General features: G+C 41.4%; 1 protein-coding gene across 5 annotated transcripts in view; it reads right to left on the reverse strand.

Moving 5' to 3' along the window:
• Positions 1 to 14,321, reverse strand: part of GARRE1 (granule associated Rac and RHOG effector 1) — a 123,364-nt gene that overhangs the window by 46,820 nt on the left and 62,223 nt on the right. For all 5 annotated transcript variants that reach the window (XM_045292476.1, XM_045292475.1, XM_045292473.1 and 2 more), the window contains one exon: positions 1,597 to 1,806. In XM_045292476.1, the coding sequence (XP_045148411.1) occupies positions 1,597 to 1,806 (210 nt within the window). The remainder of the gene's footprint in view (positions 1 to 1,596; positions 1,807 to 14,321) is intronic.

The following is a 14,321-nucleotide window of genomic DNA, read 5'->3' on the forward strand; positions in this document are numbered from 1 at the left end:
GACAAAATAATAATTTATAAATTATCAAGGGCTCATGAGGGAGGGGGGAGAGGGGAGGGAGGGGAAAAATGAGGACCTAATGCCGGCGGCTAAAGTGGAGAGGAAATTTTTTGAGAATGATGGCAATGAATGTACAAATGCGCTTTACACAATTGATGTACGTGTGGATTGTGATAAGAGTTGTATGAGCTCCTAATAAAATGATTAAAAACTAATAATAAAAAATTTTTACAAAATGCCTCTTATAAAAAACATATTGTCACTGACTATGAGAAGTGTCCTTAAAATGCACATTTTTGTTTAAGGTACCACAAGTCTCAGTGATGTGGCTGTTTGGAAATATTGTAACCTGGCAGTATTGGCATTTCTGTAATCATGAGGTCATTTTCCGTTTTGTGGCTTGATATGGTCATTGTACACATTTACATAATGCCAGTTTCCACATAATAACATCTTCTTTGGATGTTATTTGGGAAGAGATTGTCTTTCTTATGCTAGTGCTGTATCTTCAGTCAATTTCTTCTGAGATATAAGAAAGATTATACAAGCAAAGAAAAAGAACAGAGATGGAGGAAAATATTAAAATCACCCAGGAACAGAAACTCCAGAGAGACGAGGGCCCTCCTCCAGGGCCAAATGAGAAAGCCTTCCCCTTCATGATTTAACAATTCGAGTCTCCACAATCCTGATTAAATAAATTTGTTTCTTAAACCATCCATTTTGGGCATGGTTATAGTGCCACTAGATAATTAAGATGCCATCTCGGGCTGGATTTCCATGTCAGCATGGTTCAGGGAGCTCCTGTGGCCCGTATCATGGCAGGTCTCTTCAGTTACAAGATTGTGTGGGAAAGCATGAGAGGAGAAATCTTTACCAATAAACCTGTACACTTAGTCCTCGTGAACAACACACCTCCTCACCTCTGACCCCCACCCATATCATTCCACACTGTACTGTCTCCACTCACTAATGAAGTCAATCAAGCTCTTGGAATGTCTCTTTCTGATGGTCAGATTTTATAAAAATATAATTGTTCTGGAAAACAGCAAATCTTTTCAAAGGTTTCAGGAAGTCAGATAAAATTATATGGAGAACTGCTAAAATCACATGCAAAGAACTGACAATGAGGATGCAGGCAGAGTTAAACCAGTTAAAGATCTTCAAGAAGACCTCAAAGACGAGAGCACTTCTAAAGAGAGCGATTCAGCTATAAAAGAGCAGACATAATTCTTTCCGTCACTGAACTTTAACTGCAGTGCTCACAGGTTTGCGGCCTGCCTCCTCCTGGAAGGGCTCCTACACAACTCCCATCTGGAGATCAGCTTCTTCTGGGCTCCTGCGCAGCTCCTCTGTGGTTTCTTTAGCCCTGACATTACCAGTAGGCTGAATAGAGGCTGCCATTTAGTGTCTGGTATATGCCCAACAAGGTGGGCATTGCACAAAGTCATTCACTGCCAAATGAAGTAAAGCTGCTAATGATAACAGTTTAAAACTTTTATGTGTAAGTAAAATGGCTCTTTTGAGAACCATGAGACCAAAATACTGTAGCATGTCTACTATTTGAAGGGCACGACCACCCCAAATTCAGGGTCCTACCTCTGCAGCCCCCCGCCAGGAATGCACAGCTTCCTCCAGTTCAGGTGTGTGGCTCATGCCAGGCAAGCTGCTGCCACTGCTGCTGTTCTTTTTCTCAGGTACAATAAGCTCCGCAAAGCAAGAGTGAGCCACTGGTTGGACCTTCTGTAATGCCTGGGTCAAAAACTGGAAATGCACTTGCACCACTGTCAAGAAACATCGTCCCAACACCTGTGAAAACAAGAGAGCCAAGAATTTTTAGGTTGCAAGTTGCTGCTTGATTAGTGAAGCAAATTCTCAAATAGCATTTCATATTGCTTACGAAAGTGAATTAAAAAGTATTAGTACTAAGGTTCTAGTTCATACATGCATGGGTTTATTCCAAACAAAACCTATTTGAAAAGGTCTCTAGGATCTGTGGGTGGAGGCAGACCATTCTCTCGGAATATGCATGTTATTTCATTAGGATACATTTAAAAAAATTTATAAATTATCAAGGGTTCATGGGGGCGGGAGGAGGGAGGGAGAAAATGAGGAGCTGATACCAAGGGCTCAAGTAGAAAGCAAATGTTTTGAGAATGATAAGGGAAACAAATACACAAAAGTGCTGGACACAATGGATGTGTGGATTGTGATAAGAGTTGTACACGCCTCCAATAAAATATTTTTTTAAAAAAAGGTCCCCTTAAAACAGAAGTTTCCAAATGGATCTGCTGGGCTGGTTATATTCAAGGCAGAGAAATCAGCTCAGAAGGTTATAGTAACTTTTTTCGTTTCTGCCAGGGCAGACTCGGAGTGGGGGGATTCTAAAGGGTCCATCTTGGTAGATTTTCTCAAGGGACACAGGACAATCATACAGGTTATGACGATGATGTTATTAGGAAAATAAAAATCTGCAATGGTGAGGAGGCTGTCAGGAAAGTTGCAATGCGGAATTTTCCCATCACAATTATGTACCTGTTTATTCCTTGAGGGTAGCAAGGGCTGGTTCTACAAGCATTTCACTGAGAAACCATATCTCATGCATCCCCAGCTCTGATCATGCCCTTCAGGTTTCTTCTTAAACTCAGGTAACATTGAAAAGAAACGTGCTTTGAGTCCCTTAGGGGTGTCCAACCTGTCAGTTTGCCATGGTGCACACTGAAGAGCGAAAACTTCTTTGAGGACGAGTTCAAGGGATTGGGAACACTTTTCAGAAAGGTACAGACTTAAATGGAGGCTATTGTGAGGTACCACAGTGATATAGTTTATTGTGCCAGCCTGGCCGATGAACACAGGTAGGATTAACTGAAGGGCGGAGAGATGATGGCTCAGTGAGCCTCACCTTTCTTGTCTCTTGCTCTTTGATCATCGGACCAGTGTGCGGCTGCCATGCTCGTTCTTTGCCTCAATTTATAGGCTACACTCCCTGTGGGACGCCTAGCCTGTGGACTGTGTCTCTGTAAGTTGAGGTCCCTTTAAGGCATCTCTGGAGCTGGGGACTGGCAGTTGGGACTGGTGGTTAGTTGACAGTTGGTGATCTGTCTTGTGATTGGCTGCTGTGCTGAGATAGCCTCGCTCTATAAATAGAGGGCGATCTGGCACCATAGAGAGGAGAAGGACTGCTAGTCTCCCACAACTCTGAGCAATTTGTAGTGCTTATAATTTAACTGTTCCATTTCTTTTTTTTTTCCCTGTTCATTTCTTATATATTTATCTGTATATGATTTAACAGTTCATTTCTTGTTATATATCTAATTATCTTTATAAATAAATATATTTAATCATCAGCAATTTGGTTTTATCTCTCTAGAGAACCCTAACACACACAGCTTCGCCATTTTTTGTTAAATATTTTGCCACAAAAAGGTTTCTACAATTTTGTATTAATACGTTTTTACTTATCTTCACAATTAATTGGAAATTCAAAATCATTTAAAATTAAAAGGCTACCACCACACTTTAGAAAAATTTATCTTGTTTCTGTGTTTGGGCCACAGTGCCTAATTTCTAGAAGTTAAAACGATTCAACTAATAGTGACAATATTCAAATAGGTCCTCCACCTTCCCACCAAACCTCTCTCCTCCTCTCCACTAGCCTCTGGCTTACACCATCCCTGATTGTTTTGGAGTTCCTGCTGAACCACAGTAGTCCATAATCCCATTGACAGCCACACAGTAATCCAAGGGCAGAGTAAAAAACATGTGTCAATTAGACTATAAAAAGATGCTGTGAGAAAAAAAAAAAAAAGATACTGTGAGAAATGGAATCTTAAAATACTGGTTAGTTTTAGTAAGAGTATTACTAACACAGTTATAAACACAACTGCCTGCCATAGTCCCCGGCTAAGAAACAGAGTTGCTAGACCAGTTTTTGAGGCGTCAACAAAATTCTTGTAAGGAGACTTGAACAATTTTTGAATTACTAACATATTAGACAACTCTAGTGTCAGTACAACAGGAACTACTACCTGATCCATATCAGTAGTTGGTTGGTTGATGAGCTAATCCATTAAAACTAGAATTCACTTAAGCAAAATACTATAATACCATAACATCTGAAACTTTAATTCAGGATACAAATATGCATTTACCTGCTGATTTTCTGGCATCAGCTAAAACTGTTCTCTCACACTGTCATTCCCTGTTTGCTTTGTTGGCCACAGAGGGTGTTCTCTGTAACTCCTAAGCAATTAGCATACAGATTTTTCAGATTCATTTTTATAATCTTTTACAGTTGCTTTGCCCACACTGAAATTAACAACAAAATCTTTTTTGCAACTCTTTTATTTCATAGATTTACCCAGAAAATCTTAAAAAAATTTTTTGTTTTATTAGCATATACTTCCCCCATCTCATAAAATCTAACCAATTCAATCATATTAAGAGTTGTGCAATCATCACCACAATCAATTTCAGAACATCTTCTTCTTGTACTCATTGTTAGTGCTCCATTTCCCCTCATCCCCCCTGCCATGTCCCTAGTAACTATCAATCCAGTTACTGTCTCTATAGATCTACCTGTCCCAGATTTCATATATAGAAAATCATACAAAACAGGAAGCAAGCAAGCAAGCAAACAAACCAAAATTCCCAACAATGGTAGACAAAGCAAAAAAAAAATCTCAATTAAAAAGAATATTAAAAACAGAAACAACTTTGATATGGGCCAAACAAGAGATCAAATGGTAAGGTATTACATTTTAACCTAACTACATCTATGATAATCAATTACCCAGAAAAATCTTTAATTACTGAACTTATAATGAATTCCACTGGGAAGAGCAAATCTGAGAGGGCCCACTTGCTGCCAGCATTCTGCACTGTCTTAAGGAGGTGAGAAACGTTGGAGAACTGTTTATATTGCCTTTCTAACCATATAAACTTTAACCCCAGGCCCCGCCATCCATCCCAGTTCTATCCTTTGGAACAGCCCAAAATAAAGACTCCACTTGGGTGATAGCTTCCTAGTACACATGCCAAGCACCACCCTCCATCACGGATCCTTGCATTCTTACTAGAATGAACGGAAGTTGTGCTTCCTAGAGAAACAGGGGCAGGACAATTGCCAGCAGTGACATGAAATCTCTGAGATTTTCTTGTCCCGTGGAAATTGCCGGGCTCAACTAAAACAAACTTGTGCCAATTTTATACTACAATACCCTCCTCCTTCCTGTGTAGTAAACAACCAGAATCACAGGCTTAACCCCCATCCAGACCTCCTGTTGTTTCCACTCACACCTCCTTCGAACCTTCTCCCAACTGGTGATCTATACTAGATTGATCAGGATAAAGGACAGAGACAGAAGATCTTGAAACTTAAGATATGCGTGACATGAGTAAAATAAACAGCACTTTTTAATGGTCATACATGGAAACAACAGTCAGCACTCAGCATGTACTTGATTCTATGCTAAGGATTTCAGAAGGATTATCCCAATTAAATGAGGCCAGTTTACAGGTGATAAATAAGACTAAGGTATGGAGAGGGTATAACTCTGCCAAGAGCTAGACAGAGCATAGTGGCCACTTGACTTACAGGTCTATGCTCTTAGCTGGAGTGTTCCTTGCCTTACACAGACACTGAATTGCTTGAAATAGTTGTGGATTAGCAACCAAGATGAGGCACATGGCATAAATTCAACTTTAATTGATTCAAATCAGAATGAGGGTGTCCTGAATCTTTTTGCACAATGCGCACATACGGAGAATGAATGGAGCAGAGTTTTGGGCATTCTGGTCAGTTATAGGAGGGACCTGGGGACAGTGGACATGTCAGACAGTATTTATTGTCTTTCACGTGGAATGAGAGAGTACGAACCAATAGATACACAGTGTGGCTGGGAGACCACATACCTATGGGCAGTTGGTAAGAAAAAGGTACTCTGAGTAAATGACCAAGGGGAAAGAGCTACTCTTCCCCCTTCCAAAAGGCAAAACTTTCAGAACAGGACATTCATCTGACAGTACAACTGCATTGCATGCCCACCCTATGGTAGGATGTGTGTGGGATGGTCTCCTGGTCATGGAGTAAGAGAACAGGAAGGGGAAAGATGCTGCTGGAGGAATACATGTGGAAAACAACACTGGATGGTTTTGAAAGGTAGACATCCATTATGTAGCCTCAATTTACTGCAAGTCTTAACTTTAGATAAAGCATTTTACTTCTCTTATGTTCTTCCCTATAAATAAAGATGATGACAAGACCTTAGCTGCTATCATGCCTCTCCTGGTTCCTACTGATGATGCATAGAGCATCAAACGAAGTTTGGCTGTAACAAAAGTATTGTGTTGCAATAATTCAGTAAATGCTAATCAAATCTAGTTACCTGGCAATAGCTGCTTCACAAAATATCTGCTCTAAAAATTTACCTAAACACCATCTTCTCTTTGAAAAGCATGGAGCCCAACCTCTAAATGCTTCCTCTACCGATTTGTTATCATATGTCTTTCTTGATCTAACTACTCTCTTGTAACAGATGCTATCCACCTTGACCAAGGATGGGCTACTCCTTGAGAATGTTCCTGAGAGATCTAGAAAGAAATATAAATTCTAAGATATGGATCTAGAAGAGTGTGACCCCAGTGCAATAGGCAGTTTTTTCCTCCTTCATGCAGACAATAGTCTGCAGTGTGCAATAAACTTGTACAAAGATGTGGAGAGGTTAAATGACAGAGGCATTTGAGTTGAAAATGTCAGGGAAACTTCAGTTCCACTTCTATCACAAGGTACCACTTACAGAATGTTTAAACCACATCAAAAACTTTCCATATGGTAAGGCAACCCTATGAGGTGAGACCAACTCACCCCATTTTGCAGATGATGAAACTTGAGAGCTAGGTCAATGTCAAACAGGCAGGAAGTATTGCAGTAGGAATCTGAAGCCCGGTCTGACACCAAGAACTATGTTCCCAACTGTGTGAAACAGAAAGATTTCTCCCAGTCTTCTCCCCCAAATACATGTTCGACATAGGACACTGCTTGCAGCTCATATGGTAAATGATTATCAAGTTACCTCCCTGAAGGCAGTCAGTTGCCAGACTACTGTCTGGTCCCACCACAGGTAGGCCCTGCTCCCTGCTGTTAAGGACAATGGGCTACTTCTCCAAAAAGGTTTGCAGTCATTGGTTTGGTCCCTGTAGGGTGGGTTTACACCCTACTGATAATGGTTGTTATAGTGAGCCAGAGAACAGGTCAAACCAGCTCCGTGACATCCAAAGTTAGTCTGCCATCCTGAATCTAGGATTCGCTCTTCTTGTCACATGTATATCCCCAATCCCTCCTCTTCCTATTGCATGGATACCCCTAGATCATCCCCCTCCCATTACTGTACTACCTATAGCACAACCCTTTCCTGTGATGTATGTCTTCACCTGTAATTAAGGGGCTTGCTCATCCCCAGAGAATCTAAAAGCCTTGGTTAGCAATAAAGATTTCTCTCTCCACACGGATCACCAAGTGAGGCTGAAGTGAGCATGCTATCATGAAATGTGTCTAACTCCATTATTTCAATCTCTCATATCTCTCATACTCTCTAAGACTTTACTATACTCTTATTATCGCTGTACAACTGCGCCTACCGGACCCCCGATGATGTGTTAACCACCAGACTTCTGCGCTGTCTCCCTATGACAAGATCTAGGAAGTAGTGACAATAACAAAAAACACTTAAACTAAACCAACTGTCATCAAATTGATTCCCTATGTAAGGCTTCGGAGGCTGTAAATCTTTCGTTATGAGTAGATAGCCTCATCTTCTGCCTCAAAGCAGTTGGTGGGTTTGAACCAGACTTAGTGGGTAGCAGTCCAAAGCTTACCTGTTCACACTGCCAGGGCTACAACAACAGTGGGTGGATTTGTGTGTATTTTAAAAAATCATTTTATTGGGGGCTCACACAGTTCTTATCACAATCCACAGTGTCAAGCACATTTGTTGCCATCATCATTCTCAAAACATTTGCTTTCTACTTAAGCCCTTGGTTTCAGCTCCCATTTTCCCCATCCCTCCTACCCTCCCTCTCTCACCAACCCTCGATAATTTATAGATTTTTTTCTTTCATATCTTACACTGTCCAATATCTTCCTTCACCTGATTTTCTGTTGTCCATCCCCCAGGGAGGAGGTTATTTGTAGATCATTGTGATCGGTTCCCTTTCTCCCCACGTCTCCTCCTCCTAGTATCTCATTATTGGTCCTGAGGGGTTTATCTGTCCTGGATTCCCTGTGCTTCCAGCTCTTATCTGTACCAGTGTGCATCCTCTGGTCTAGCCAGATTTGTAAGGTAGAATTAAGGTCATGATAATGGGGGAGAGGAAGCATTAGAGAACTAAAGTTGTACATTTCATCAGTGCTATACTGTACCCTGACTGGCTCATCTCCTCCCTGTAACCCTTCTGTAAGGGGATGTCCAATTGCCTACAGATGGGCTTTGGGTCTCTACTCTGCACTCCCCCGCATTCACAATGATAGGGGTTTTTTTTGTTCTTTGATGACTGATACCTGATCCTATTGACACCTTGTGATCACACAGGCTGGTGTGCTTTTTAAAAATCATTTTATTGGATGCTCATACAGCTGTTATCACAATCCATACATATATATATTGTGTCAAACACATTTGTTGCCATCATCATTCTGAAGCCATTTGCTTTCTACTTAAGCCCTTACTATCAGCTCCTCATTCCACTCCCTCCATGCCCTACCCCCTCACAAAATCTTGATAATTTATAAATTATTATTCTGTCATGTCTTACACTATCTGACATCTCCCTTCACCCACTTTTATATTGTCTGTCCTCCAGGGAGGGGGTTATATGTAGATCCTTGTGATCGGTTCCCCCTTTCTACCCCACCTTCCCCTTCTCCTCCTGGTATATTATTGGTCCTGAGGGGTATATCTATCCTGGATTCCCTGTGTTTCCAGCTCTTATCTGTACCTAGGTACATCCTCTGGTCTAGCTCGATTTGTAAGGTAGAATTGGGATCATGATAGTGGAGGGAAGGAAGCATTAGAGAACTACAGAAAAAGTTCTATGTTTCATCAGTGCTACACTACACCAACTGGCTCGTCTCCTTCCTGCAACCCTTTGTAAGGGGATGTCCATTTGCCTACAGATGAGCTTTGGGTCTCCACTCTGCACTCCCCCGCATTCACAATTTTTGTTTTTTGATGCCCGATACCTGATCCCTTCGACACCTCGTGATCACACAGGCTGGTGTGCTTCTTCCATGTGAGCTTTGTTGCTTCTCCGCTAGATGGGCGCTTATTTATCTTCAAGCCTTTAAGACCCCAGATGTTGTATCTTTTGATAGCGGGAAACATCAGCTTTCTTCACATTTGCTTATGCAACCACTTTATCTTCGGCGATCATGTTGGGAAGGTGAGCATCATGGAATGTCAGTGTACTAGAACAAAGTGTTCTTGCATTGAGGGAGTACTTGAGTAGAGAGAGGCCCAATGTCCATCTGCTACCTTAATACTAGACCTATAAATATATGCACATAGATCTATTTCCCCATCATCATAAATATATTTACATATGTACATGCCTGTATTTAGACCTCTACAAATACCCTTTGCCTCCTAGTTCTTTCCTTTCTTTCCTCCTGTCCCACTTTCATGTTCAGCCTTCATTTGGGTTTTGGTAATTCCTCTTAGTTACATTGCCCTTGATCAAGCCCTACCAGGTCTCCTACACCCTCCTTGCCATCAATTTTGGATCACCGTTGTTCCCTTGTTCCTGCGTTTGTTAACACCCACTTCCTTTCCCCCACCTCCCCCTCTCTCAAGTTCCCCCAGAACCTTTGGTCCTGTTGTTTATCCCGCTTATCTTATCTACATAGACCTACAGATAACAGTATGCACAAAAAACAAAGCAACGAAAGAAAACAAACCAACAACTACCACAACAAAAAGCCCGTAAATAGTTCAAGGTCTGTTTGTTGACCTTTAGTATTGTTTTCCGGTCGAGTTTGATGGGATGCTACGCCTTGGCCCCAAAGTCTATTTTTGATATTCCTTGGGGACTTCTTGCTTTGCTCTCCTTGCTGCTCTGTTGCACATGCTTAGCGTTTTGTCCCAGTGTAGTGGGGTCAGATTGGGCACAATTCCCGCACTGTTGTCTCCAGTGTTTCCCCTATAGCGCTATGGGTCACCGAGGGATGTCGTGTCTTGTAGTGGGGCTGGCCCTATGGGCCTCTATGTGCTTTGGCTGCTCTGAGCAGGAAAATCGTCCTCAGAGCTTGGTGGATGAGGATGTGTTCCTCTCTTCCTCCCTTCATTTGCTCCCGTGTGCTCTGATCAGATATGTCCCACTCCCTGAGCTGCAGCTTCAGTGCTGTCCTCTGAAGTGAATTCTTCTGTGGGGAGAGGAGGCTGTCCATGTAGTTGAGATTGGGCCTGGCCCCTCAGACCTATTGGTTTCCTGCTTCATGCTGGTATGTTACATTCACATCTTGGAGCACTGAGTCTTGTCCCTCTTTCCCTGTGAGGATATAAACAATACCCTCTCCTTGAGAGAGTTAGTGACCTGTTCCCCGCTACCCATGTCTTTTCCCCCCCTCTTTTTCCCCACCTTCTTTTTAGTTGGCTACCATATGTAGCTCTGGATTTGGTCTGGCCCCTGTCATACTACCTGGATCTCATCCCAGGAATATTTGTATACAGTAGCTTTTTCCCTATGCTCCTTTTGCATTTTTAAGCTTACCTCAGTGGACTCATGTTGTACTTGTCCTTTTGTGCTTGGCTTACTTCACTTAGCATAATTTCCTCCAGTTCTTCCCATGCAGCGATATGTTTCATGCGTTCATCATTTACTTTTTAGGGATGCGTAGTACTCCACTGTATGTATGTATCACAGTTATTTTTTATCATTTTATTAGGGGCTCATACAACTCTTATCACAATCCGTACATCAATTGTGTAAAGCATATTCGTATACTCATTTCCCTCAATGTACCAGTTTTTTAATCCATTCGTCTGTTGATGGAAATTTGGGTTGTTTCCAATTCCTCACAACTGTGAACTGTGCCGCAGTGAATACTGGAGCACAGATGTCTGGTCGTGGTTTGTTTCTTGTCTCTTCTGGGTATATGCCCAGTAGGGGGATTGCTGGGTCGTATGGTAGAACAATTTCCATCTGTTTTAGATATCACGAAATCGATTCCCATAGTGGCTGTACATACCTATAGGTCCACCAGCAGTGGATGAGAGTTCCTATCTCACCACAGCCCCTCCAACACTTGTTGCTTTCTGATTTTTTGAATTGGGCTATCTTTGAGGGTGTTAGGTGGTATCTCATTGTTGTTTTAATTTGCATTTCTCTTATGGCTAATTTTTTTTCTTTTTAGTGAGACAGTGAGAGAGTGAGAGTGAGGCAGTGAGTGAGTGAGTGAGTGAGACAGTGAGAGAGAGTCAGTGAATGAGTGAGTGAGTCAATGAGTGAATGACAGTGAGTGAGTGAGTGAGAGAGAGTGAGGCAGTGAGTGAGTAAGAGTCAGTGAGTGAGGCAGTGAGAGAGTGAGGCAGTGAGACAGTGAGTGAATGTCAGTGAGTGAGAGTGAGAGTGAGTGAGTCAGTGAGAGTGAGGCAGTGAGAGAGTAATTGAGTGAGAGAGTGAGAGTGAGGCAGTGAGTGAGTGAGACAGTGAGTGAATTCTTGTGGCTAATGATAGGGAACATTTTCTCTTATGTTTGTTGGCCATTCGGATTTCTGCCCTTGTGAAACTTTTGTTCAGGCCATTTGCCCACCTCCTTATGGGCAATTAGTTCTTTACTTTTTGGGAGCTAGCAGAGTGTTGTGGGTTTTAGTAATAAGGCCTTTGTCTGATGTGTTATTGCTAAAGATGTTTTCCCAGTCCATGGGCTCTCTTATTACTCTCGGTGAATTCTTTCGATGTACAGTGGGTGGATTTTTAAGAAGCGCCGAAATGGTTTGTGCTCTCTTACATGGTATGAGTCTCAAAGTGGGGTGATGCTACAACAGAGAGTAGCTGCTAAGATTAAGGGGAATCAACAATGTTGAACAGGGAGGAGAGGGGCAGGGCTTAAGGAAAAGAGCAGCTTATCTACTTCTTGACTCTGGTGCTGTATTGGTTATGTGTTGCACCGCGATCCACATGGTTGGTAGTTTGAAACTACTAGCAACTCCTCAGGAGAAAGAGTGAGCTTTCTGCCCCTTTAAACAGTTAAGTCTCAGAAACCCACAGAGGGCCAACTATGAGTCAGCACTAGCACGACAAAAATGAGTGACAGCTACCTTTTGACAGCTTCCAAAGCCACATAGAACTGTTCAGTGCTTTAGCGTATCAGATTTCATTTAAGAAAAACACTATTTTCATCTTACCATTGACATTTATATCTTTTTTAAAAAACCATTTTATTGGGGGCTCGTATAACTTTTATCACAATTTATCCATTTGTACATTTGTTGCCAGCATCATTCTCAAAACATTTGCTCTCCACTTAGATCCTTGGTATGAGCTCATTTCTTTCTCCTCCCTCCACACTCCCTCTTCCCTCATGAACCCTTGATAATTTATAAATTATTATTTTGTCATATCTTACATTGTCTGACGTCTCCCTTCACCCACTTTTCTGTTGTCCATCCCCCAGGGAGGAGGTTATATGTAGATCCTTGTAATCGGTTTCCCCTTTCCACCCCACCTTCCCTCAAGCCTCCCCAATCTGTACTCCCCCTCATTCACAATGATTTGATTGTTTTGTTCTTTGATGCCTGATACCTGATCCCTTTGACACCTCATGATCACACAGGCTGGTGTGCTTCTTCCGTGTTGGCTTTGTTGCTTCTGAACTAGATAGCCACTTGTTTACCTTCAAGCCTTTAAGACCCCAGATGCTTTATCTTTTGATAGCTGGGCACCGTAAGCTTTCTGACATTTAATTCTTAACAAATAAATCTATTTGTCTCAATGCATCCGAAGTTGATAGCAATGAGATGCCATTATTACATAGAATTGAAGAGACCTTTATATAAAGAAACCTTTTGATGTGCCTTAAATTCCTCATAAAGGTTCAATTCCTCAATAAAAATTATCAGTAAGTTTGTCATCTAGGCCACACACATTTTACATTACAAATATCCATAAGGGAACTACTGAAATGGAATGCGGATTTCAGGGAACTCCCAATGGTGGAAGAAAGTACACCTTTACTTTTCCACTCCCCAGTATATCAAAAAGTATTGCTATAAAATCAGAAGCCTTCATTAAGCAAAAATCTCAAAGTGTGAAGCAATTACCCCCCCCCCACCTCAACATATTATTTCTCAATGGTCTCTGATAATTTCCTGATGATTCTGTGATCTTCGATTTATACCAAATCAAAATGGGCAGTTCTGACATCCTTGAGGGTCTCAAACTGTGCTCCTTTTAAGTGTTCCTTTGATTTTGGGGAACAAGTAGTATGAAGGGTAAGATCAGAGTCTTAGGGGGGATGCCATAAGGTTTCCCATCAAAATCTTTGTAGGGAATCCCTTGCTGCCCTTTAAGAACGAATGAGTACACTGTTATGATGCAAAAAAAAAAAATTTCTCTGTGCAACTTTTTACCCTTTCTCTCACCAATGTAGCTTTTCCATGTTCTTAAAACTTCTAATAATAAGGCCCCGTGACTATCCTGTGTCCTTCAAGAAAATCAAGATGGTATCTTTGAAATATCAAAAAGCAGTTTGCCATAATTTTCTGACTGACCTACTTGCCTTAAATGCAGCTGGTACAACTGATCCCTTCAGAAGCCAGTTTTCATTCCACAAAGCACAAATATATGCCCTTCTATATTAATCGCGACACTATTCATAATAGCAAGAGATGGAAAGACCCTAAATGCCCACTGGCGGAAGAGTGGATAAAGAAACTCTGGTACACACATCCTTAAAGAATAATGATGAAATTGTGAAATGTCATGACATGAATGGATTCGAAGGGCATTATGCTAAGTGAAGTCAGACAAACACAAAGGAACAATTTTTTTAAAAGAACATATTTTTCATGAGACTGTTATATGAAATGAGGATATTTTATCCTGAATTGGTACAGCTCATTTACCCACTCCAAGTCAGAGAAAGAAAGAGAAGGGTTTTGTTTATTTGTTCCTAAAGATTTTTTTAAACATTTTCTTTCTTTTAAAAAAAATAAATTGTGTCTTCAAAGCCCACATGGAAGAAGCACACCAGCCTGTGTGATCACGAGGTGTCAACGGGATCAGGCATCAAAGAACAAAAAAATCAAATCATTGTGAATGAGGGGGAG

This window comes from Echinops telfairi, unplaced genomic scaffold (genome assembly GCF_000313985.2).
Source record: "Echinops telfairi isolate 266 unplaced genomic scaffold, ASM31398v2 ScPeMD7_655;HRSCAF=1070, whole genome shotgun sequence".
Classification (NCBI taxonomy): Eukaryota; Metazoa; Chordata; class Mammalia; order Afrosoricida; family Tenrecidae; genus Echinops; species Echinops telfairi.